Source organism: Oncorhynchus mykiss, chromosome 5, assembly GCF_013265735.2.
Source record: "Oncorhynchus mykiss isolate Arlee chromosome 5, USDA_OmykA_1.1, whole genome shotgun sequence".
NCBI lineage: Eukaryota > Metazoa > Chordata > Actinopteri > Salmoniformes > Salmonidae > Oncorhynchus > Oncorhynchus mykiss.
This window is the reverse complement of record NC_048569.1, coordinates 58953435-58977084: the sequence shown is the minus strand read 5'-3', so window position 1 is coordinate 58977084 and position 23650 is coordinate 58953435. Positions and strand designations below refer to the sequence as shown.

The 23650-nt window shown below is 43.2% G+C and overlaps 1 protein-coding gene across 3 annotated transcripts in view; it reads right to left on the bottom strand.

The window, feature by feature from the left end:
- Nucleotides 1-23272, bottom strand: part of LOC110522980 (low-density lipoprotein receptor-related protein 8) — a 31777-nt gene extending 8505 nt beyond the window's left edge. The window contains exons 1-10 of one of the 3 annotated variants that reach the window (XM_036977973.1): nucleotides 23033-23272; nucleotides 21335-21466; nucleotides 20784-20900; nucleotides 19436-19807; nucleotides 18503-18622; nucleotides 18074-18199; nucleotides 9203-9374; nucleotides 8845-9060; nucleotides 8287-8405; nucleotides 394-533 (exon numbers count right to left, since the gene is read on the bottom strand). In XM_036977973.1, coding sequence (XP_036833868.1) covers nucleotides 394-533; nucleotides 8287-8405; nucleotides 8845-9060; nucleotides 9203-9374; nucleotides 18074-18199; nucleotides 18503-18622; nucleotides 19436-19807; nucleotides 20784-20900; nucleotides 21335-21466; nucleotides 23033-23216 — 1698 coding nt within the window. In that variant the 5' untranslated portion in view covers nucleotides 23217-23272. The remainder of the gene's footprint in view (nucleotides 1-393; nucleotides 534-8286; nucleotides 8406-8844; nucleotides 9061-9202; nucleotides 9375-18073; nucleotides 18200-18502; nucleotides 18623-19435; nucleotides 19808-20783; nucleotides 20901-21334; nucleotides 21467-23032) is intronic. The other 2 variants (XM_036977972.1, XM_036977974.1) reach the window with 2 other exon arrangements.
- Nucleotides 23273-23650: the final 378 nt, after the last annotated feature.

Sequence of the window (23650 nt, the reverse complement as noted above, 5' to 3'; positions counted from 1 at the left end):
GGCACCAAGCCGAGCCGATATTGGGCAGAATGACTAAAGAGGCTGCCACTGTGCTTCTCAGCAATATACACGTGTCCTGTTAGCTGTAGTAAACACATAGAGAGAAGAGAGAAGTGAGAGAACAGGGCGCAGCAGAGTGTATGCTTCTATACATAGAGAGAAGAGAGGGAACAGGGCGTAGCAGAGTGTATGCTTCTATCAAACTTTTGTGTTTGTAACTTTACAGGGCTGGATTCTAAACCAGAATCATGCTCTATTGCAGTAAGCAATGTGTACTATTTCCCCCCACTTCAGTCTTTCCAGATCTGTGATCATGAGTTTTCAAAGACTAAAGGAAGGGAAACAGGGGAAGGTCTACAGAATAAGACCTTAGTGTCATTTGGATGTCCATACCTCAAACACTGCCAATCCGAAGGGCCTGTCCAGGTATCCATTGGACTCCACCACGGTCTTGCGATGCTGCCCGTCGAACCCGACCCTCGAGATGGTGCGCATCCCTGAGTCAACCCAGTACAGGAGTCGTCGAGGCATGTCTGTAGGAAAAACACACGCTATTCAACTCTGACTTTTTAGTGGTACTATCAATTACATCAGTGTTTTGTCAATCAAAAACAGTTCAATTACTTTCTTTCAATTACTCGTTTCGATATCTCACAGCAGGATTCACCAGAATCTCTAGAAGCTCAAAGAACCAATCAGACGTCTGTCGGAAGACAGAAAGGTCGAGCCTCTACCCTCATTATAAGGACACAAGGTCTCCACAGCAAGACATGATTCCTGTTTCCTGCTTAAGGGTTCACAGGTTTGCCACTTAGGTTACGCGGCCGAGAGCAGGATTTAGAGTTCTCCTCCTCTGTGTTTCGGGTAATATACTGAAAGGAACGTTTTTCACACTTTTTCTACCCTTTGTCTTCTGTTATGGCTAGTGTCACACGGCTAGCTACTGAGACTTGGCTAGCTTCCACTGGCTAGCATTGTGCTACCTAGCTAAGCTCCTAGCCCACGAGCAATGCTCCCTCAAAACATTTTCAGGACTGAGAACATTTCTGGTCTTCAGAGTGCAAACTTGAATGTTGTGAAAATTCTGTGCAAAACTGAGGCTGTACCCACTTTGAGTTACAGTTTTAAACTTTCGCTACTGTGGCTATTTGATCCTAATGTAGACCTACCAGAGTGGCCTACCATCAAAAACAATGGAGAAAATGCATTCCATAACATTTTAACATGGAAATAGCTGTTCTATCATTCAGCCTACAGTAGCAGCCAGTGTGTGGTGTTCAATGTAGGCCTACATTCCATGAGACTTTTGAAAAGAAAACATGCAGGGCTTGACATTGAAAATGTTGTTGTGTTGTTTGATGCAAGAAACCACTTTACAATATAAAAATGCATTATTATTCCCATACCATTATTACAGAGAATCAATCAAATTATGCTACCCTCTGCCCATTGGCTACATAGCTTATTCAAGCCGGTCTCAGAGTGCTGGGTTCAGTAGTATCCCTTAACCTACTGAGAATGAGAGACCTCCAACGTTGGGTGTCTGCCCAAAGACTTTGTATACGACCTCACCTCAATCGAAAGATAAGGGTGACCTCAACATTTCTCTCGGCTCTGCGTCACTGGAAGAACCCCTTGATCTTCGTTTATGGCACTCCCCTAAGGGTGGTGTGAACGAGGAAGGTGGTGACTGACCCTCCTGAATTGCCCAGACGAACAATACGACTGTGATAGCATACATCAAGCCCAAGGGTGGCCCTTGCTCTTTGCGCTTACACAGCGTTATTCTGTGAAGAACACACCTACTCTCACTACACACGGCTCATCCCTACATCTTGGTAGCCCCTCGATGGCCATGGAAGCTCCGGTTTGCGGAGATCACACCCCTGCTTTACGGCGAGCTTTGGCAATTGCTGTTACGCAGAGATCGTTAAATCTGGATCCAACAGGCCTGCCTCTCAGAGTCAGAGACTATCCAGAGTGCCAGGGCCCCTTCTACATGCTCACTGTATGGAAACAAGTGTTCGTATAATTTAATTATGCCAATGTGCTTTCTTCAATTGAAAGCCCTTAAATCTATTTTATGAGAATTTGTAAGATTCCTTGTTTGCATAAAATAGAAGCAGACCAGTCTTTCAATAATAGGTAATAGAATTTATTCTCGGAGCGCGCTCTCACTCAAACACATGCATCAGTTTATATACAGATCATGATGTCATTACACTGCCTTAACCGAATCCCCTCCTCTCGACCGGGACAAAGTAAGGTGAAAAGTTCATTGTAACTTACTAACACACTCCCAGATAACTTTTGACCCCTCTACATTATCGATCACCACTGAACTGACAGTTTTAATTAACAGAAACCCTAGGAATGCACTCACTGCCTAATCTTAAAACCTAAGAGCTAAGTTTCAGTTGGGTCAACCATAGGCTAACGACCTTATGTGTTTACACAGTCCACAACCCATTTGTTCCTGCCCAGTTGGAATGGTGTTCTTTAACCTTTTATTACTCCTTTCTCCTGTCACACAATTTCTTCTTATGAACTCATATTGTCTATTAACCATACAGAGTATAAGTTTACCTAGATACAATTCTATTTAAAATGGGGATATTGTTTATTCATTTATCCATAATAAATCCAAAATAAATTCAACAACAAGTGGTGTGACAAAAAACAGATAATTCCTTACCAATGCTCTGTATTCAAGGTTTTATGGTTTTTGCTGGACCTTTTTGGACAGAGGAAAGGATTTCTCCACTGTTAAGGTCTATCTAGCCGCTATCTAGCTCTGTCATATAGGCTTCGACAATAAGACAGTGGGGAAAAACTCCTTGTGTCGTTTCATGAAGGGAGCGTGTCGCTTACGTCAAGTTTCCAAGCCTTTAGCCCCGTCTTGGGATCTGTCTATTGTGCTTGAGGCTATTTCACAGCAGCCTTTCGAGCCCCTGGAAAGCGTGGAGATGAAGGATCTCTCCTTAAAGAAGCTTTACTGGTCGCCTGAGCTCCACGCACTGTCAATTCACCATTCGAGCCTACAGTTTGCCCCGGGTTTTTCCAAGGTTTCCTTGGTCCCTCCACCTTCATGCCTAAGGTCAGCGACAATTACAATTGTCTCGCCTTGAAGCTTGTGGCTTTCCACCCAGCGCCCTTCACGTCTACGGAGGAAGAGCATATCCACCGTCTATGTCCAGTACACTCGTTGCACATCTACTTGAATAGAACGAGAGCTTTGTGCAAGTGCGACCAACACTGTCATTGGCAGGATTGAAGGATTTTTATCAATAATGACTAAATAATGCATACATTTGGCATAGAATTATAACTAACAGAAGTTATATGCTGTCTGATAAAGAATGGTTCTACATAGGCAAAGAGGAAGTGTTAATAGCTTATTTTCCATCCAATTTTTTTTCAGCACTTAGTTCCATGTCTGATCAAACTCGTTTTCTCATGGCTCTCTTGTCCCTCTGTAGCAGACATATAGTGAGAAATATGTTTGGACAATGGAATCGCAATAAAATAACAGTATAGAATCGCAATCCATATAGAATTGTGAGAATCGCAATACACATCATAACGGCACTTAAGTATCATAATAATATCGTATCGTGAGGTCCCTGGAAATTCACAGCCCTAGTGAAAAGGGGACTAAATTGAGCTTAACGAAGCTACTGATATGTAGACTCTCACCGAGTCACCTAACGCGTAACTAAGTACCTATGGAACAGTCTTAAATTAACATGGACTGTCAATGGCAACAAGTTGTTTTCTTACGAGTTCACATGTCAAACGACATGTTCGTTCACACGTATGTTGACGTTCAGATGCGTTTCTTTACGCGTGAACTTTTACATACGTGTAAATGCGGGAATAAATAACAACATATTTCTGCTAGAATTGCCCCTGCCTTGTGTTTTTCACGTCCCAGTTATCAGGGGTTGATCATAGACAAATTAAAATCAAATCAAAAGAAAGTTTATTAGTCACGTACACATATTTGCAGATATTATCACAGGTGAAGTAAAATGCTGGTGTTTCTAGCTCCAACAGTGCTGTAATAATACCTAGTAATACAAAACAATACGCACATAATCTAGAAAGTTTAAAGAAATTAAGAAAATGCAGATGTCCAGATCAGAATCCGGAATATATACCCTACCAGTCAAAAGTTTGGACACATCTACTCATTCAATGGTTTTTATTTATTTGTACTATTTTGGAATCATGTAGTAACCAAAAAAGTGTTAAACAAATCAAAAATATATTTTAGATTCTTCAAAGTTGCCACCCTTTGCCTTGATGACAGCTTTGCACACTCTTGGCATATTCTCTCAACCAGCTTCACGAGGAATGAGGAAATCAAGCTTTGATTATTTGAATCAGCTGTGTAGTGCTAGTGCAGCAACCAAAACGTGCACCCCTTGGGGTCCCCAGGACTGATTTTGGAAAACCCTGGGCTATATGATCATGCATTGTTAGATAGGCCTATAGGGGATTGATGCATGTGGCATTTAATTACTATTGGAGTGCATAATTGCCATGGTGTTTACATCAAATGCAACAGCGCCAAAAAAAACTAAACAAAATGTGGAATATAGGCAGTGTTAGACTTGGACTGGAATAGGTGCCGGTACTGTTTATATTTAGGTGCAGGAGCTCCAAAAAAACATTTCAGCTAATATTCTATAAGAGGTGCAGGAACTCAAGCAGCATAACATTTGAGGTGTCAGTAAACAGCTCTGGTAAGCTCCTGCCCAAGTCAAGCACTGAATATAGGCTACAGTTGCCAGCAGTACCATGTAAGAGGAAGACACGCTTCTTTTGAACCTAATGTAAAGAAAATCTAAATTGTATGAGTAGACCCTCCCGTAATTGAGAGGCTGACCGTATTATAATAGCCTGCAGATGAACATTATACTGTAGCTCATTGCTATTTTTTAAGACACAGGCGTCACGCAGATGTTTGTCAGGCGATGGTATCACGACATGTCAGTCAGACACCTGCGGTGTGTGCGTGAGTGCATGTGTGTTAAGGTGTGGTGAATCAGAGCAGGTGGTCAGTCCAGTTCAAGTGTTCAACAGTCTGATGGATTGTAGATAGAAACGGTCTCTGAACATGTTGGTATCAGACCTCATGCTCCGATACATCTAACCGACGGTAAGGGAGAGAACAACTTGTGGCTGGGGTGTGTGGGGCCCTTGAAGATGCTGCGGCCTTCCTTAGGCACCGCTTCGGGTAATGTCCTGGATGAGTGGGAGCACAGTCCCAGTGATATGCAAATATAATGCTGGATTTGCATTTGTAGTCTGTGATAGTCTATAGTCCTTTGCCACCTCGCGAGTCAGTTGTCGAACATCAATTAAATTTTGAGTCTGTATTGTCTTTTTCCGTCCCTAATGGATTTACGGAGCTTATACTTTCGTAACCCAGGTTCTCTGATATTATGAGTGAGATATCCCCTGCTTGCAAGAGAGCAAGGAATAAGAGGCATGCTCGAGAATGACCAGAGGGCAGGGGAGTGGCTCCTTATGAGGGGAGGAGCTCTCCTCATTCGCCACTGGACTTGTCTGTCTCCGACAGATGTGTGTTTGGTTCTTCAAACTTTGATAGATTCTGATGAATCCCACTGTGAGATATCTCACTCATAATTACAGATAACCTGGATTATGAAAATAACCTAGAGCCGTTGTAAATCCGAAATTAAAACTACATTTGGCCAACTAGTAAGCCAAAGATGGCGTAGCAGTGAAGACGTGTTTTGTTCGTCCTCTCGTGTACTTTTGTATTTTTCGTATTTTTTGTAATATATATTTCAATTTTATTTTCAATCTCTTTTCGATTTTTAATTCGATTATACCTTCTGGTAACCTGCCTCACCCAATGTGATGCGGAATCGCTATTATTTTAAATTTTAGAACACATTCAAGAACCTCCAGAAGCTAACCAGCTAATTAGCTACAAGCTATTTAGTCATTGTTAGCGGCTTTTACCTTCTGCACAGATACCAGCCCTGTTTTTAGCCTGGATAATACTCGCTAGTCTACCAGTATCGGACTGTCTCTACACAACAACGCCGGATTCCTGCCGTAATACCCTGGACCACTACTTCTGATCTTCACAGCTAGCTTGCAGCTAGCTAGCTCGCAACTAGCTCGCAGCTAGGTAGCTTGCAGTTAGCTCACAGCTAGCTCACAGCTGCATGTCCCCAGGCACCCTCATTTGTTGACTTCTGTGAGAGATAGCCTGCAAAGTAATGTCATACTTTCCAGGTCCATACCCAGACAGTTCAAACTTCTAATTTTAAAAATGTATCTTTCCAGAAATAAGTCTCTCACTGTTGCCGCCTGCCACCGACCCCCCTCAGCTCCCAGCTGTGCCCTGGACACCATCTGTGAATTGATCGCCCCCCATCTAGCTTCAGAGTTTGTTCTGTTAGGTGACCTAAACTGGGATATGCTTAACACCCCGGTAGTCCTACAATCTAAGCTAGATGCCCTCAATCTCACCCAAATCATCAAGGAACCCACCAGGTACAACCCTAAATCTGTAAACATGGGCACCCTCATAGACGTTATCCTGACCAATTGGCCCTCCAAATACACCTCTGCTGTCTTCAATCAGGATCTCAGCGATCACTGCCTCATTGCCTGTATCAGCTACGGGTCCGCTGTCAAACGACCACCCCTCATCACTGTCAAACGCTCCCTAAAACACTTCTGCAAGCAGGCCTTTCTAATCGACCTGGCCCGGGAATTGACCTCCTCTTGTCAGTTGAGGATGCCTGGTCATTCTTTAAAAGTAACTTCCTCACCATCTTAGATAAGCATGCTCCTTCAAAAAATGCAGAACTAAGAATAGATAGAACAGACCTGACTGCCCTCGACCAGCACAAAAACATCCTGTGGCGGACTGCAATAGCATCGAATAGTCCCCGCGATATGAAACTGTTCAGGGAAGTCAGGAACCAATACACGCAGTCAGTCAGGAAAGCAAAGGCCAGCTTTTTCAAGCAGAAATTTGCATCCTGTAGCTCTAACTCCAAAAGGTTCTGGGACACTGTAAAGTCCATGGAGAACAAGAGCACCTCCTCCAAGCTGCCTACTGTACTGAGAATAGGTAACACGGTCACCACCGATAAATCCATGATAATCGAAAACTTCAACAAGCATTTCTGGCTATGCCTTCCTCCTGGCTACTCCAACATCGGCCAACAGCCCCCCCCCCCCCCCCCCCCGCTAGACTGTAAACTCTCCTTCCAGACTCATATCAAACATCTCCAATCTAAAATCAAATCTAGAGTCGGCTTTCTATTTCGCAACAAAGCCTCCTTCACTCACGCCGCCAAACTTACCCTAGTAAAACTGACTATCCTACCGATCCTCGACATCGGCGATGTCATCTACAAAATAGCTTCCAATACTCTACTCGGCAAACTGTATGCAGTTTATCACAGTGCCATCCGTTGTGTTACTAAAACACCCTATACCACCCACCACTGCGACCTGTACGCTCTAGTCGGCTGGCCCTCGCTACATATTCGTCGCCAGACCCACTGGCTCCAGGTCATCTACAAGTCCATGCTAGGTAAAGCTCTGCCTTATTTCAGTTCACTGGTCACGATGGCAACACCCACCCGTAGCACGCGCTCCAGCAGGTGTATCTCACTGATCATCCCTAAAGCAAACACCTCATTTGGCAGCCTTTCCTTCCAGTTCTCTGCTGCCTGTGACTGGAACGAATTGCAAAAATCACTGAAGTTGGAGACTTATCTCCCTCACCAACTTTAAACATCTGCTATCTGAGCAGCTAACCGATCGCTGCAGCTGTACATAGTCCATCGGTAAATAGCCCACCCAATTTACCTACCTCATCCCCATACTGTTTTTATTTATTTACTTTTATGCTCTTTTGCACACCAGTATCTCTACCTGCACATGACCATCTGATCATTTATCACTCCAGTGTTAATCTGCTAAATTGTAATTATTCGCCTACCTCCTCATGCCTTTTGCACACAATGTATATACTCTTTTTTTTCCTTTTTTTCTACTGTGTTATTGACTTGTTTATTGTTTACTCCATGTGTAACTCTGTGTTGTTGTCTGTTCACACTTCTATGCTTTATCTTGGCCAGGTCGCAGTTGTAAATGAGAACCTGTTCTCAACTAGCCTACCTGGTTAAATAAAGGTGAAATAAAAAAATAAAAAACACTTACACTCCAAGAAATATAAAACCAGTTTGGTGTAATACACATGTATAGAAGAACAGCCAAACATACCCAGAGAGATGGCGACTGGGTTCCATATGGCTGAGGTGATTAGTGGCAGCCTGCCTTCTCCATCCAGGCCAGCACGCTCGATCCTGGGGGAGCTGCCACCTTCTGCCCAGAACAAAAACCTGGGGAAACAGGAGCTCTCAATGACTACATTGGATCCGGCTTTGACATCCACATCTCTCCTGGGGGCATTCAAGACAGACTTTGAACCATCTAAATTAGTATTGATCTAAACCCTATGAAACTCTGTGCAAGCTGGAGACTGAGCGCAAATTACAAAGGCCTACTAATTTACATTTTGGGTACAGTGAACTGATAAGATTTCATTTTTTATTATAATTTTTTTAATAGGAGGCCATGTTTGAGATTGAAAACCCTTATTGAAATTGAGAATACATCTTAAAAAAACATTTCTTCATTGTAAAAACAAATATATATATCTAATATTTAGAATTTGATTATGTAGTTGAGTTTTTTAAATATTTTTTATTAAAGAACAATGACCTGGGTGCATACAATAGGTCTCCACGACTAATATTGAGAACTTCCAATCCAGCCTACCCCAACAAGGGTTCCACAGCCACTCCAGTGGGCATGGCCAGCCCTCCTATCAGGAGGCGTTGTGCAGAGACGTCCAGACGGGCCACATCGATGGAGTGAGTATCAGCGTTGGTCCAGTAGAGAAGCTCATGGATCCAGTCCACAGCCAGACCCAGGACAGCACCATGGCCTTTCAACAGCAGGACAGGCTCCAGGGGCTTCCCATCCATGGAGATCCTAAAGGGCACGCAGGACAGATCAAATGTATGGGAACTAACATCTAGTACCATTTCACAGAGCAAAAGAACTGTGGTCAACATTCATATTGATATTAACAAGGGCCAGATTCAGAAAGTGTTTAACTCTCTGAGATGTGTACCTGTAGATGGACCCTTGTCCTGGCCTTGCCCAGTAGACAGTGCGGTTTGCAGTCAGGGCAGCCATTGGCCCTGGTCCCAGTAAGTGAGCAGCCATCTCCCTGTACTCCATACCGGCAGTGTTGACCCGGCGCACCCCCTCAGAACTGCTCAACACCAGCTGAGCCACGTCTCCTGCGAGTACACTCAAATCAGTCCCAGACTCTCAGGACTAACAAAAATACATCAACAAGCACAATGACGGAAAGGGCAATAGTAAACAGATATGCACATCAAACGAAAAAATGTATCCTGCCCTTTCCAATATCACTTTTGTTTATTAGCTTAATCATTTTGAATTTCCAATGTCACACCTTCAGTAATGCAGGGCCTAGGTTAGGATACTCTACATGCAACAGACTGAAGACTGAACGCACACTGGCATCATTAGCGAAGAGAAAGAGGGGTGTAATCATTAGCCCAAACCAAATTATTTGCAACAATATTTATATTGGACAAATTCAGATAGGTCCCTCCCTGTTTCGTTTGCTTCTGTTTAAAAAGCACCGAACAGTGACCCAAGTATGAAAAATGACTGTAGCTGGTACATTGACAAAGTTGATCATAAAGTTACTGGTCCCCTCACCCTAGTCAAATGTTTGGTTTCAGGAGGCAGGCATTATTTCTAGCTTTATGCAACGTCAGGTAAAGCTGGAAATGTTAGACACCAATCGTAGCATCATTGAATCTTAACTCATTTAAATAAGTAACGCCTTAAAACAGTGCATCATATGGCTTTGTTTACAACCTGGAGAAAGGTGCAACTGCAGCCCGCAATTTGTGGTGTTCCTGCATGTGGGCATTCTGGCATCTGCAGGAACCCCTCTTTATACTTCTGTTGGTACATTTTAAAGCTATGACTCCAGTCCATAGGCAGGAGGCAGGGGTGCTCCAATACAGTATATGGCAGTAATGCACCATAATGTTGGATGCCAACTGCTGATTTTATTTTATTTAACTAGGCAAGTCAGTTAAGAACAAATTCTTATTTAAAATGACAGCCTAGACCGGCCAAACCCGGACGACGTTGGGCCAATTGTGAGCCGCCCTATGGGACTCCCAATCATGGCCGGATGTGATACCCTTGTTTGAATTCAGGCTGTGTCTGTAGTGATGCCTCAAGCACTGAGCTGTAGTGCCTTAGACCGGTGCGCCACTCAAGAGCGATAAACCCTTCCGGTATACAGCAGGTGGGAGGAGAGGCGACATCGGTTTCGCTAACTAGCGACAGTGACCATCTGGTTCTTCGTCACCTCCCTGACCAAGGCCCTTCTCACCCGATTGCTCACTTTGGCCGGGCGGCCAAGTCACTTTGGCCATTTAAGAATGATGGAGGCCATTGTGTTCTTGGGGACCTTCAGTGCTGTATAATCTTTTTTGTACCCTTCCCCCAGATCTGTGCCTCGACACAATCCTGTCTCGAAGCTCTACGGACAATTCCTTCGACCTCATTGTTTAGTTTTTGTTTTGCTGTCACTGCTCTCATTCTACATAAAATAGTGTTAAATTAACACAATGTTAAATTCACACAATTGCATCCAGTAACAACAGTGTTCTTTTTCTACACAGATGAAAAGGGGTTAGTTGCCAGTATTGTTCTACCACATTCTGCTTGAGCTTGTCTTAAGGTTTGCCAATAGTGTGCAACTGCAGCCTGTAATTCGGGGACTTCCTACATGTGGGCACGTCCACGTCCCCGTCCTGTGAAGTCATCTTTGCTAGCTACCGGTAGACAGTGTCCTTCGCTCCCGCCTGCCGAACAACTGCCCTCACCATTGTTAACAGCACTGCGGGAAAACCGTGCCCGACAGGTGGGGGCGAAGCACACTGTCTACAGGTCGTTCCTGCTGCTACAGCAGGCGGAGGGCTGGAGCAACACTGTGTGCTAACTAGCTGGTTACCTCGCTCTAACCACTACGCTACCCTGCCGCCCATTTAAATGTTCACACTAGTAAACAGGTTGAAAATGGCAGATATGAGCACTGATAAACACCTAAATTGGAACTCAGTGGTTGTACAGTAACATGATGCACTGTACATGACATCAGAGCACATCCATCCAACTTGACACAACTGTGGGACACATTGGAGTCAAAATGAACCAGTATCCCTGTGGAACGCTTGACACCTTGTAGAGTCCATGCTCCGATGAATTGAGGCTGTTCTGAGGGCAAGGGGGGGGGCAGAATCAGAAACCTTTAGGTAACATTTATAAATAAGATGTTTTATTAATTTTTCATATGTAAACGTATCTTTTAAACCATGTGAAGGGATGATTGAGGGGGAACCAATGTCTGTGTGCCAGTCACTCCCTACTTTTCCCATTGGGGAGAGGTTAGGCTTGTCTTCTTATGGGAATGTGTCTAACTATTTTCATGTCCCCTCTGAGGTTGCCCTTATCTTGATTTAGTATATGGCCTAGGAGGCTCACTGTCTCTCTGTGATCTTGTCCAGGAGGGGGTGTATTTGATATATGCCATTGGATGAGGTAATGTTTTTGGTCCTAAGTGGTACCAAGAGCGAGGTAAGAACTTAGTTTAGGAGACCAAACTGAACGATAATTTATAGCCAATGCTGTCTGGCTATGTGTGTCTTTGCTAAGCACTCTCAGAGAATTCATTTATAGACACCGAATTGATCTGAGAGTCACAGGGTTGTGATGGAGCTCATATAATTAAAGATGGACTTTATGATAACTCTGACTTATGTGTGGTTTGCTCTCTCGAGATTTGGTGATACAGGATTTCAACGACAGGGGGGGGGGGGGGGGGGGGGGGTGCAACTCAATATTAGGAAGGTGTTCTTAATGTTTTATATTTTCAGTGTACAGTTCTAACGTTTATGATCACTGTTTGATATAATTACAAGATGATATGGCATCATAGCCTGGGCTGTTCTGAACAGACTTGCATGGTCTGGTGTTGGAAAACAACAATACATTTGGTTTTTAATACTGGCTGATGTAATTAACCCCCAGGGGTATGCGCAATGCCACCGGGGGTACGCCATATAAAAATGTGATTAGCATTTTTTTATATATAAAACATTTTTTACATTTTTTTTTCCTTTACATTTTCAAACAGGCCATTTATATTTTCCAACGAGGCCTCATTTCCCTGCCAAAAATAAAATAAAATAATCTAGTGTTCAGCGAAATAACAACAAAATGTCAAATACAGGTAGCCTAGTCAAATAATTAACATTCAATCACATTAACCGTTACTCTCTCGTGGGAAGATGGTGCCGAAGAACATGGCTGACGTTTTACATTCTCCCAACCAGTTGTGCTATTTTGTTATTTTTTTGCATTTTGTGTAACTTATTTATTTATTGCGTACATAATATTGCTGCTACCGTCTCTTATGACCGAAAATTATTTCTGGACATCAGAAAAGCGATTACTCACCACGGACTGGAAGAACATTTTTCCTTTAACGAGTCTGACGAGAAGGATATCCTGCTTTCACTGGAACAGGCCCAGATCCACGCTTTTTGCACGAAAAAAAGACGCCGGAAATGGGGCCTCAGATCGGGCATCCTTCTGAGAATCCGGAGGCGAGAGAGTAAACTCCCACTGCCTTCCATCTTCTTGCTAACGTGCAATCATTGGAAAATAAAATTGATGACCTACCAATAAGATTATCCTTGCAACAGGACATTAAAAACTGTAACATCTTATGTTTCACCGAGACGTGGCTGAACGACAATACAGACAATATAGAGCTAGCGGGACTTTCCATGCACCGGCAGAACAGAGACTACCTCTGGTAAGCTGAGGCGTGGGGGTGTGTGTCTTTTTGTCAATAACAGCTGGTGCGCGATGTCTAATTTTAAAGAAGTCTCGAGGTATTGCTCGCCTAAGGTAGTGTACCTTATGATAAGCTGTAGACCACACTATCTACCAAGAGAGTTCTCATCTCTATTATTTGTAGCCATCTATTTACCACCACAAAACAAAGCTGGCACTAAGACTGTTCTTAACCAACTCTACAAGGCCATATGCAAAGAAGAAAATGCTCACCAAGAAGCGGCGCTCCTAGTGGCCGGGGACATTAATGCAGGCAAACTTAAATCAGTTTTACAAAATGTTTACCAGCATGTCACAACCAGGGTAAAAAAATAAATAAATCCTAGACCACCTTTACACCACACACAGAGGTGCATACAAAGCTCTCCCCCACCCTCCATTTGGCAAATCTAAACATAATTCTATCCTCCTGATTCTTGCTTACAAGCAAAAACCAAAGCAGGAAGTACCAGTGACTCGCCCAATACGGAAGTGGTCAGATGACGCGGATGCTACACTACAGGACTGTTTTGATAGCACAGACTGGAATATGTTCCCGGGATTCATTCAACGGCATCGAGGAATACACCACCTTAGTCATCGGCTTCATCAATAAGTGCATCGATGACGTCGTCCCCACAGTGACTGTACGTACATATCCCAACCAGAAGCAATGGATAACAGGAAACATCCGCATCGAGCTAAAGGCTTGAGCTGCCGCTTTCAAGGATTGAGAGACTAATCCAGACACTTATAAGAAATCCCGCTATCCCGCTATGCCCGAAACATCAAACAAGCAAAGTGTCAATACAGGATTAAGATTGAATCCTACTACACCGGCTCTGACGCTCAACGGATGTGGCAGGGCTTGAAAACTAGCGAGCTGCCCAGTGAGGCGAGCCTACCAGATGAGCTAAATGCCTTTTATGCTTGTTTCGAGGCAAGCAACACTGAAGCATGCACGAGAGCAACAGCTGTTCTGGATGACTGTGTGACAACGCTCTCGGTAGCCGATGTGAACAAAACCACTGGGCCAGACGGATTACCAGGACGTGTACTCAAAGCATGCACGGACCAACTGTCAAGTGTTTTCACTGACATTTTCAACCTCTCCCTGACCGAGTCTGTAATACCTACATGTTTCAAGCAGACCACCATAGTCCCTGTGCCCAGGGAAGTGAAGGTAACCTGCCGAAATTATTACCGCCCCGTGGCACTCACATTGGTAGCCAAGAAGTGCTTTGAAAGGCTGGTCATGGCTCACATCAACAGCATCCTCCAGGACACCCTTAGACCCACTCCAATTCGCATAACGCCCCAACAGATCCAATCTCAATTCGCACTCCATACTGCCCTTTCCCACCTGGACAAAAGAAACACCTATGTGAGAATGCTGTTCATTGACTACAGCTCAGCATTCAACACCATAGTGCCCACAAAGCTCATCACTAAGCTAAGGACTCTGGGACTAAACACTTCCCTCTGCAACAGGATTCTGGACTTCCTGACGGGCTGCCCCCAGGTGGTAAGAGTAGGCAACAACATGTCTGCCACGCTGATCCTTAACACTGGAACCCCTCAGAGGTGTGTACTTAGTCCCTTCCTGTATTCCCTGTTCACCCACGACTGCGTGGCCAAACACGACTCCAACACCATCATTAAGTTTGCTGACAACACAACAGTGGTAGGCCGACAACGATGAAACAGCCCATAGGGAGGAGGTCAGAGAACTGGCAGTGTGGTGTCAGGACAACAACCTCTCCCACAATGTGAGCAAGACAAAGGAGCCGATCGTGAACGACGGGAAAAAGCAGGCCGAACAAGCCCCCATTAACATTGACTGGGCTGTAGTGGAGCAGGTCGAGAGTTAAGTTCCTTGGTGTCCACATCACCAACGAACTATCATGGTCCAAACAAACCAAGACAGTCGTGAAGAGGGCACGACAAAACCTTTTCCCCCTCAGGAGACTGAAAAGATTTGGAATGGATCCCCAGATCCTCAAAAGGTTCTACAGCTGCACAATGGAAAGCATCCTGACCGGTTGCATCACCACCTGGTAAGGCAACTGCTCGGCATCTGACTGTAATGCGCTACAGAGGGAAGTGCGAACGGCCCAGTACATCACTGGGGCCAAGCTTCCTGCCATCCAGGACCTATATAATAGGCAGTGTCAGAGGAAAGCCCATAACATTTTCAGAGACTCCAGTCACCCAGGTTATAGACTGTTTTCTCTGCTACCGCACGGCAAGTGGTGCCGGAGCACCAAGTCTAGGACAAAAAGGCTTCTCGACAGCTTCTACCCCTAAGCTATAAGACTGCTAAACAATTCATAAAATCGCCACCGGATAATTTACATTGACCCCCCCCCCCCCCCCCTCCCTTTTGTACACTGCTGCTACTCGCTGTTTGTTTGTTACCTATGGATAGTCACTTCACCCACACCTACAGATTACCTCAAACAGCCTGTACCCCCGCACACTGACTCAGTACCGGTGCCCCCTGTATATAGCCTCGTTATTGTTATTGTGTTACTTTTTATTACTACTTTTTATTTTAGTCTACTTGGTAAATATTTTCTTATTCTTGAACTGCACTGTTGGTTAAGGGCTTGTATGTAAGCATTTCGAGGTAAAGTCTACACTTGTTGTATTCGGCGCATGTGACGAATAAAGTTTGATTTGATTTGAATTCCACTAATGGTCCGTATGTGGCCAAACGTAGCTGCTGCTCATGTTGGTATCTGTACTGATGGTGCAAAAGCCATGACAGGGAGAGAGTGGAGTAGTAACGCGCGTCCAAGCAGCTCTTGCTGCCAAGGGAATGCCTGACAGCTTGAAAGACGTTTTGGACACTACAGTGAAAATGTTTAACTTTGTTAAAGCAAGGCCCCTGAACACTCAAGTATTTCTGCACTCTGCAATGATATGGGCAGTGACCATGTAACGCTTTTAAAACATACAGAAGTGTGCTGGTTATCAAGGGGCAAAGTATTGAGACTTTTTTTTAATTGAGAGACGAGCTTAAAGTTCTTTACTGACCATCATTTTCACTTGCCTGACCGCTTGCATGATGACGAGTTTCTCACACGACTGGCCTATCTGGGTGATGTTTTCCTCGCCTGAATGATCTGAATCTAGGATTACAGGGACTCTCCGCAACTATATTCACTTTACAGTACAAAATTTAGGCTAGGATTAAGAAGTTGGAGCTCTTCTCTGTCTGCATTAACAAGGACAACACACAGGTTTTTCCATCATTGTATGATTTTTTTGTGTGCAAATGAACTTAAGCTTACGGACAATGTCAAATGTGATATAGTGAAGCACCTGAGTTGGGTGCGCAATTACACAGGTACTTTCCCAAAACAAATGACACAAACAACTGGATTCATTATCCCTTTCCTGCCCTGCCTCCAGTCCACTTACCGATATCTGAACAAGAGAGCCTCATCGGAATTGCAACAAGCGGTTCAGTGAAAATGTAATTTAATCAGAAGCCACTGCCAAATTTCTGGATTGGGCTGCGCTCAGAGTATCCTGCCTTGGCAAACCGTGCTGTTAAGACATTGCTGTTAAGACAAATTATTTAAGACAGACTCTCTCCAATACAACCCAACGTTGCAGAGTTATGTGCATCCTTTCAAGCACACCCTTCTCATTAACCTCTGGTGAGTTATTCACAATTTTCGATGACCAAATAATGTTTTATATGTAAAATAACTAAATAAAGAGGACAATTATAGATTATTATTATTTGTGCCCTGGTCCTATAAGAGCTCTTTGTTACTTCCCACGAGCCGGGTTGTGACAAAAACTCACACTCATTCTTATGTTTAACACATGTAGCGTATAGTGTGTGTGTGGCAGGCTTACAATGATGGCAAAAAACAACATTTGAGAGTGCGCTGGCCCTGGTGCTAGAGGGGGTACGCAGCTGGAGGTTGAACGTTTGAAGGGGTACGGGACTATAAAAGTTTGGGAACCACTGCACTAGAGCAATGAAAAGCTCCATCATGAATTACTCTGATGATCACAACAACAAAAAAGCTGTTTGCTCAAGCCCTCTGTCCCGAACACATTCAGCAGGTCAGGTATGTGTTGAGATACTTGTAAGTCATTGACATTCATATAAAATCCTGTATAGAAACTGTCAAGTGGTGCAAATTCCACACATCGGGCAGTAGGGATGGCGACATTGTTATCTGTCTAAAGTAAATTTGACGACATCATAATGATGATGACAAAGTTGCTTCCTACAAATGATCTGCCTACTTTAGCAACATCATCGGATTACCAAGACACTATAGTGTAATTTACACAAAGCAATCAGCAGCCCCCGTTATGACTGGGCACGACTTTCGGGAGTCACTATGGCTGAGATGTCTTTAGAACGTTCATAACAGTGGCGTGATGCGGCCGAGTGACGGAGGTGCAACCTTCCCATGAATACATTTGGATTCGAATACTGGCTGTAAATATGTAATTATTCTTCCTATTCACTAGATTAGAGCAACTGAAAGCTCTATCATTAATTAATTAATTACTCTGATGATCATAAAAATAAAATGCTGTTCGCTCAAAAAAAAAAACTTGTTCAAGCCTCTATCCCGCACACATTTAGAAGGTAGGGTTTGTGTTGAGATACTTGTAGTAAATCATTGACATTCATAGAAAAACCTGTCAGGTAAAGCCAGCTGTCAAGTGGTGCAAATTCCCCCACCTTGGGCGGGTGGGTTGATAAAGAATTGCGCTGGCTTACATTGTGACAGGAAATTATTCAAACATTTAATGTACCTAAATCCTGGTGAAAAAAAAGTATACCATTGTGTGTGTGTATGTGTGGGTGTACTCTGTTATTCATATTCTTACAATACATTTTCCAACAAAAACAGTGCCATTTTGTCAAAAATGTTATCTGCCCTACGCATTTGACGTTTCAACTATCTCAGAACTTAAAGTAGTCACGTCAATCATATCAGTGTGAACAAAATTCCAAACGTTGTGAGCAAACATATGCTATCAGTAACTTGCTGTATTTTGCCCTCACCTTTAGCCTTACACTCCCCTGTCCTTGGGCTCATCAGGTAGCCCTCATGGCAGTCGCAGGAGAAAGTCCCGTTGACATGTACACATAGCTGATTGCAGACGTCAGAGTCGAGACACATGTCAATTTCTGAGAAGAAAAAAAAAAAACGGTATTTCAAGAGGATATTTCTGACTGGAAAACATTCACTTTTCACTCTCATTGCGTTTCATTGGTGTTCTGTCACATACTCTGAATTGGAATCTACCAGAAATGTAATTTGAGTCATCAAATCAACCAATTATCACAGATTCATTGTAGTGTGCTGGTGTGACCAAAGACTTGGGCTATTAGTTTTCCTAACCACATGACCTGGGACCGACTGTTGGTCTCGCATGACACGGTCCATAAAAATCTTGGCCCTATCAATGTCTCTCAAAAGAGGCCACTCACCCTCACACTGGGAGTCATGCACCAGCCTCATACCAGCAGGGCAGTCACAGAGGAAGCCCATCGGCTGGTCCACACACAGGTGAGAACAGCCACCATTGTTCACCAGACACTCATTCTGATCTACACAGAGAGAGATACAGGGTCAGTGACAGGGAAGAGTGAATACAGGACCAAGACAGTTCAATGGAACATTGCATAATCATTCTGTAGCATAGTCGGAAACAAGTTGGAGAACATTTGCCCATTGTCATTTCTTACGTAAAGTGCCTGCATCATTCAAATAAGTCAACCAATACTGGGTGCCTTTAAAATGTCAATATTTTAGCCAAACATGGTGTACCATGCCAAACAAAACAGAAGGCATAGACACAAAGATATCATTGTGATAAGGGACATTACCTATCCAAACAATGTGACACTATATAGGCTATCAGGGAATCAATTACAGGATACGAGACAAAGCTAGTTTAAGTGCACAGATCCAAAATATATTATATAAAATTCCAGAATGTTTTGCCAGTTTCTTGGAGCAACATTAAGCCTACTCCTGGACTAAAAAGCATGTTCAGTAGAAAATTGAAAGTGCTTTTCAGTCGAGTGCTAGACTTAGTCTGTGTCCGGAACATAGGCCCTTAGTTATAGAATATCAATAGCATTACATTCTTAGGGCCAATACCTTTTTCAATATAGTTGAATTCTGTTTGGATTCCGTGATTCTGTCCGCATCACAGAGTTTATAGGGCCCTAAAGTAGGCTACAACTTGAGAGGTTAAGCCATTTTGCCCTCTGCTCGTCAATAAAGATGAGAACAGCCGTGCATGGTTGTGTTCAAATTAGACAAGTCCAAGTGGTCTGCGTTTCAGTCCATACTCTTCCATTTTTTGCCTAAAGATCTACATGTAATGTTAAAAAGTGACAAACGTTCTCTCTCACCACAGTCATCCTCATCCCTCGCGTCAGCACAGTCAGGCGAGTGGTCACATCTCCAGGAGTGAGGCATACACTGGCCGTCCCCACAACTGAACTCAGAGATTGAGCAGGTGTGAGGGGCAGGGTGCTGGCCGGAGGGACAAGCGTCAGCGCCCTCGTCCTGCCCGTCAGGGCAATCGGGCCGACCGTCGCACAGCTTGGCCCTGGCAACGCAGCTCCCTGTCCTCTCACAGAGGAAGAAGTCGGCTGTACAGTTCTGACAGGAGGCTTCGTCACTGCCGTCGCCACAGTCGTCAGTGCCATCACAACGGAAGCGGAGGGATACACATCGGCTACTGCTGCAGGCAAACTCATCCTTCTTACAGTGGCGCAAACCTGGGAAAGATGAGAGCCCATAGAGAGGAATTAGTGGTCATGTACTTTCAATAAAGGGGTATAATTCCTAAGCTTTTAAATGCAAAGTTTGCACCTATTATTATTATTATTATTATTATTATTATTATTATTATTATTATTATTATTATAGTAAACTAGGATAGAATGAACCTTAAAAATGTCCTAAAGGGGGAAATTGTCTAAGAAAAAAAAGACTGTACATTACACACTCAATAACATAATGCATACATTGTACATTACCTGTGTCATACATATTCTACACGTCTCGTACGACCACATACATATTGCACACTGCCCTTACACATTCGGTCATTGGTGTACTAACACAGCTCAGCTTTACTTATTGCTGTTTAGGTCTTTTTATTCTGTAAACCTGGATTTGCTGGTTACTGTGATGCTTTAATCCCTCTGGAATTTAAAGGGGCAATCTGCAGTTGCTTCATCCATTGTTGGACTACTGAATTAAAGAAATGTACCCATTGGTTATTGAAGAATATAACTTAAATGCCTCCTGAGCTTTGTTCAACTGTCTTACCCCAAAATATAAGCTAGATTCACTCCAATGTTTGTAAACAAAGTAGATGTAAACAAACCCTATATAGCCTCAAAACATGGTTAAAATTATATATTTTAAATCCTGAATGGTCAGTCCTTGCATCCATAGAATCTGAAAGTGGTTACATTTCTCCAGCCCTATCCCTCAACTTTTTACAGAAACGGGTGGGGAGTTAAATTTGTTATTGCTTCAACTGCTGATTGCCGCTTTAAGCAAAGTTTGCATTTGTGCAAAGGCTTAGTGAATGTGGCCCATTGTGTTTAGGATTATGAGAGGCTGTGAGGAAATCGGATGGATAAAGAAATGTGCACTTCACACACTGACGTTCAGAGCAATTTGTTCCATGTGTTACTTGAGCCCAACCCACATGGCAGGTATCATCTTTCCCATAGCTCTTACCACAGGTATCTTCTAACTCGTCAGAGCCATCACGGCAGTCCGGAGTGTTGTCACAGAGAGCACTCTGGGCAACGCAGCCTCCATCTTTACACAGAAACCCTGGGCAGGTCTGCTCCCCTGAAACACAGCCAAAATGAAATTCTCTTTTCACAAATGACAAAATTGTTATATGCAATTAATCCCTTATATCAATACATTTTACGTACATGTGATCTGGATCATATTCATAGTGCACTGTAGCAAAAACAGCATTTCTTATTGGACATGTTTAAGCAGTCGCTCCCCGTTTGATACTTTTCTTATATTTGGTGTCTAGTGAACACAACCCAGAGTACACAGATGTACATACTACAGTATGGTCAAACAGATCCAATTTCACAACTGATATGGCCAAGTATGAAAATCAGCAAACTCAAAGACTTTGGACTCTGACATCCCTGCTACTGGATACTCTCAAGTTAGTACAGGTGCATCCCTCTGTACTGGGGAATTCAGCCTCTCTATGATCTACTGGACTTTGACCAGGGAAAACACCCTCCACTGTCACTCACTGCAGAGGAGTTCATCACTGCCATCCTCACAGTCTCTGTCTCTGTCACACACCCAGAGGCCGGGAATGCACTTCCCGTTTCTGCACTTGAACTGGGACTGTTCACAGGTCGGCAGGGTGTTCCCTATAATGCCTACAAATGGAGAGATGCATTTGGAATTTTCTTATAAACTACCCAAGCCCATTCATAGACGATAACTACCTTTAGCGATTATTGATTAAGGTATCTTCTTTCTGGAGACTTTGGTTAAGAGTCCCAACGCTTGCTCTAAATGTTAACATGCATCGCTTGCGATACGGTTTTGGAAACATAAGGGATCTTTGATATCAGCAATAAATCATTTTCAAAAAAACTAAATGTTAAACTACTACACACCTTTATAGGGTTAGGATTAGTGTTCTCACACGGCCATTTTACAGTGCTCGTTTACGGAAAACAGAAGCGACCACCTGTGCTAATTAGCATGCTCCAATTCCCTGTATTTAAGCGTCGCTGGAGAGGAAGTGTAGTTCGCAGACTGGATGCACACACTGCATAATGGATCTGTGCAAATCTGCTACATTAAAGTATAGATTTTTTATTTTAAATATTATTCCTCGCTGACATGAAAGATATGGGCCATGTTTTGAAAACAGTTTTGCATACGATGATTATTGACGTTTCTAAACGTTAAAACACTTAAACTTCTTCAGGATTGGTGGGTCCACTGCGGGACGGTTGAGCTAACATAGGCTAATGTGATTAGCATGAGGTTGTAAGTAACAAGAACATTTCCTAGGACATAGACATATATGATATTGGCAGAAAGCTTAAATTCTTGTTAATCTAACCGCACTGTCCAATTTACAGTAGCTATTACAGTGAAAGAACACCATGCTTTTGTATGAGGAGAGTGCACAGTTTTGAACATGAAAAGTTATTAATAAACAAATTAGGCACATTTGGGCAGTCTTGATACAACATTTGGAACAGAAATGCAATGGTTCATTGGATCAGACTAAAACATTGCACATACACTGCTGTCATCTAGTGGCCAATATCTAAATTGCATGTTGGCTAGAATAATGCATTACGGACATTCTCTTGCATTTCAAAGATGGTACAAAAAAAACGGTTGGTTTTATCTTTCTATTATCTTTTACCAGATCGAATGTGTTATATTCTCCTACATTGCTTTGACATTTCCACAAACGTCAGTGTTTCCTTTCAAATGGTACAAAGAAAATGCATATCCTTGCTTCAGGGCCTGAGCTACAGGCAGTTAGATTTGGGTGTGTTATTTTAGACGAAGATGTACATTTAAAAATTCACACGGAGCCAGCCTTGGGCGAAGCTAACTGCTGAAAACCCTGCATAGAGAAGGTTTTTCGAGAGCTTTGGCTATACCCACTCTTACAGCAAGAGAGATGTGAAAAGTGTCTACAGAAACTTTGAATTAATTACTTCGATTTGGGGTAGTCCCAAAGGTGCAGTAGCAACTCAATAAACATTTTAAAGCAAGTATTTTCATAACATGCGCTATCAAGTGCAGATATGTAAGAAATGTGGGCTACACGTCATAAAACAGCTGCGAATCAGGCGATGGAAATATTGTGCATCTCTTTACACAAGCCGAGGAAACGTTACACGCGCCCCCAACGCAAAATGATAAATATCAATAAAACACGTGCAAATATGTAACTGGCAAGTTTATCTTACCCCAAATATGATGTAAGGTTAGCAACTGAGTAAGAAGAAGTATTCTACTAAGATATCCCATGCTCTGTCCTTCGTTGTCTTCAGGCAGAGGCGCATGCGAATGACGTAATGTTGCGGGAGATAATAAGACGAGCAGCGTTAAAAACGGTTGTGTTGCGATGTGTTCGAAATCTGAACTGAACATGTCTGTGAAGCTGAAACCCTTTCTTGGTGTTGAGTCGCATGCAGTAACGTAAATAGCTTTCCACTGCCACGCATTGCCGAACGTAGCCAGCCAAGATATAATGGTCAGTGAAGGAGCAAGGACCTGCTTCAGGGGGAATAACGCAGTTTATGAAACTGTCCTTGACATAAATCTGTGAATTTCCTCCCAAAATTATTTTTTATGTTTTCCCACGTTATGTTCTCGGTTTCATTTTCCCTGGTTTTAAAATAGTTGTTAATAGAGAAACAACGAAATTGGAGGTTCTGAGTCCATGTCAATGCTTAAATCATATCAGAAGAAAAACATGTTTAGGTCTGGAAGAAAACAAACACATTTTGACCTGAGTGTTATTCCCCTTTAATTGCGCATTTGCCACTTTAAATGCGGATCTAGTGAGTCGGGATAGTGCAGGT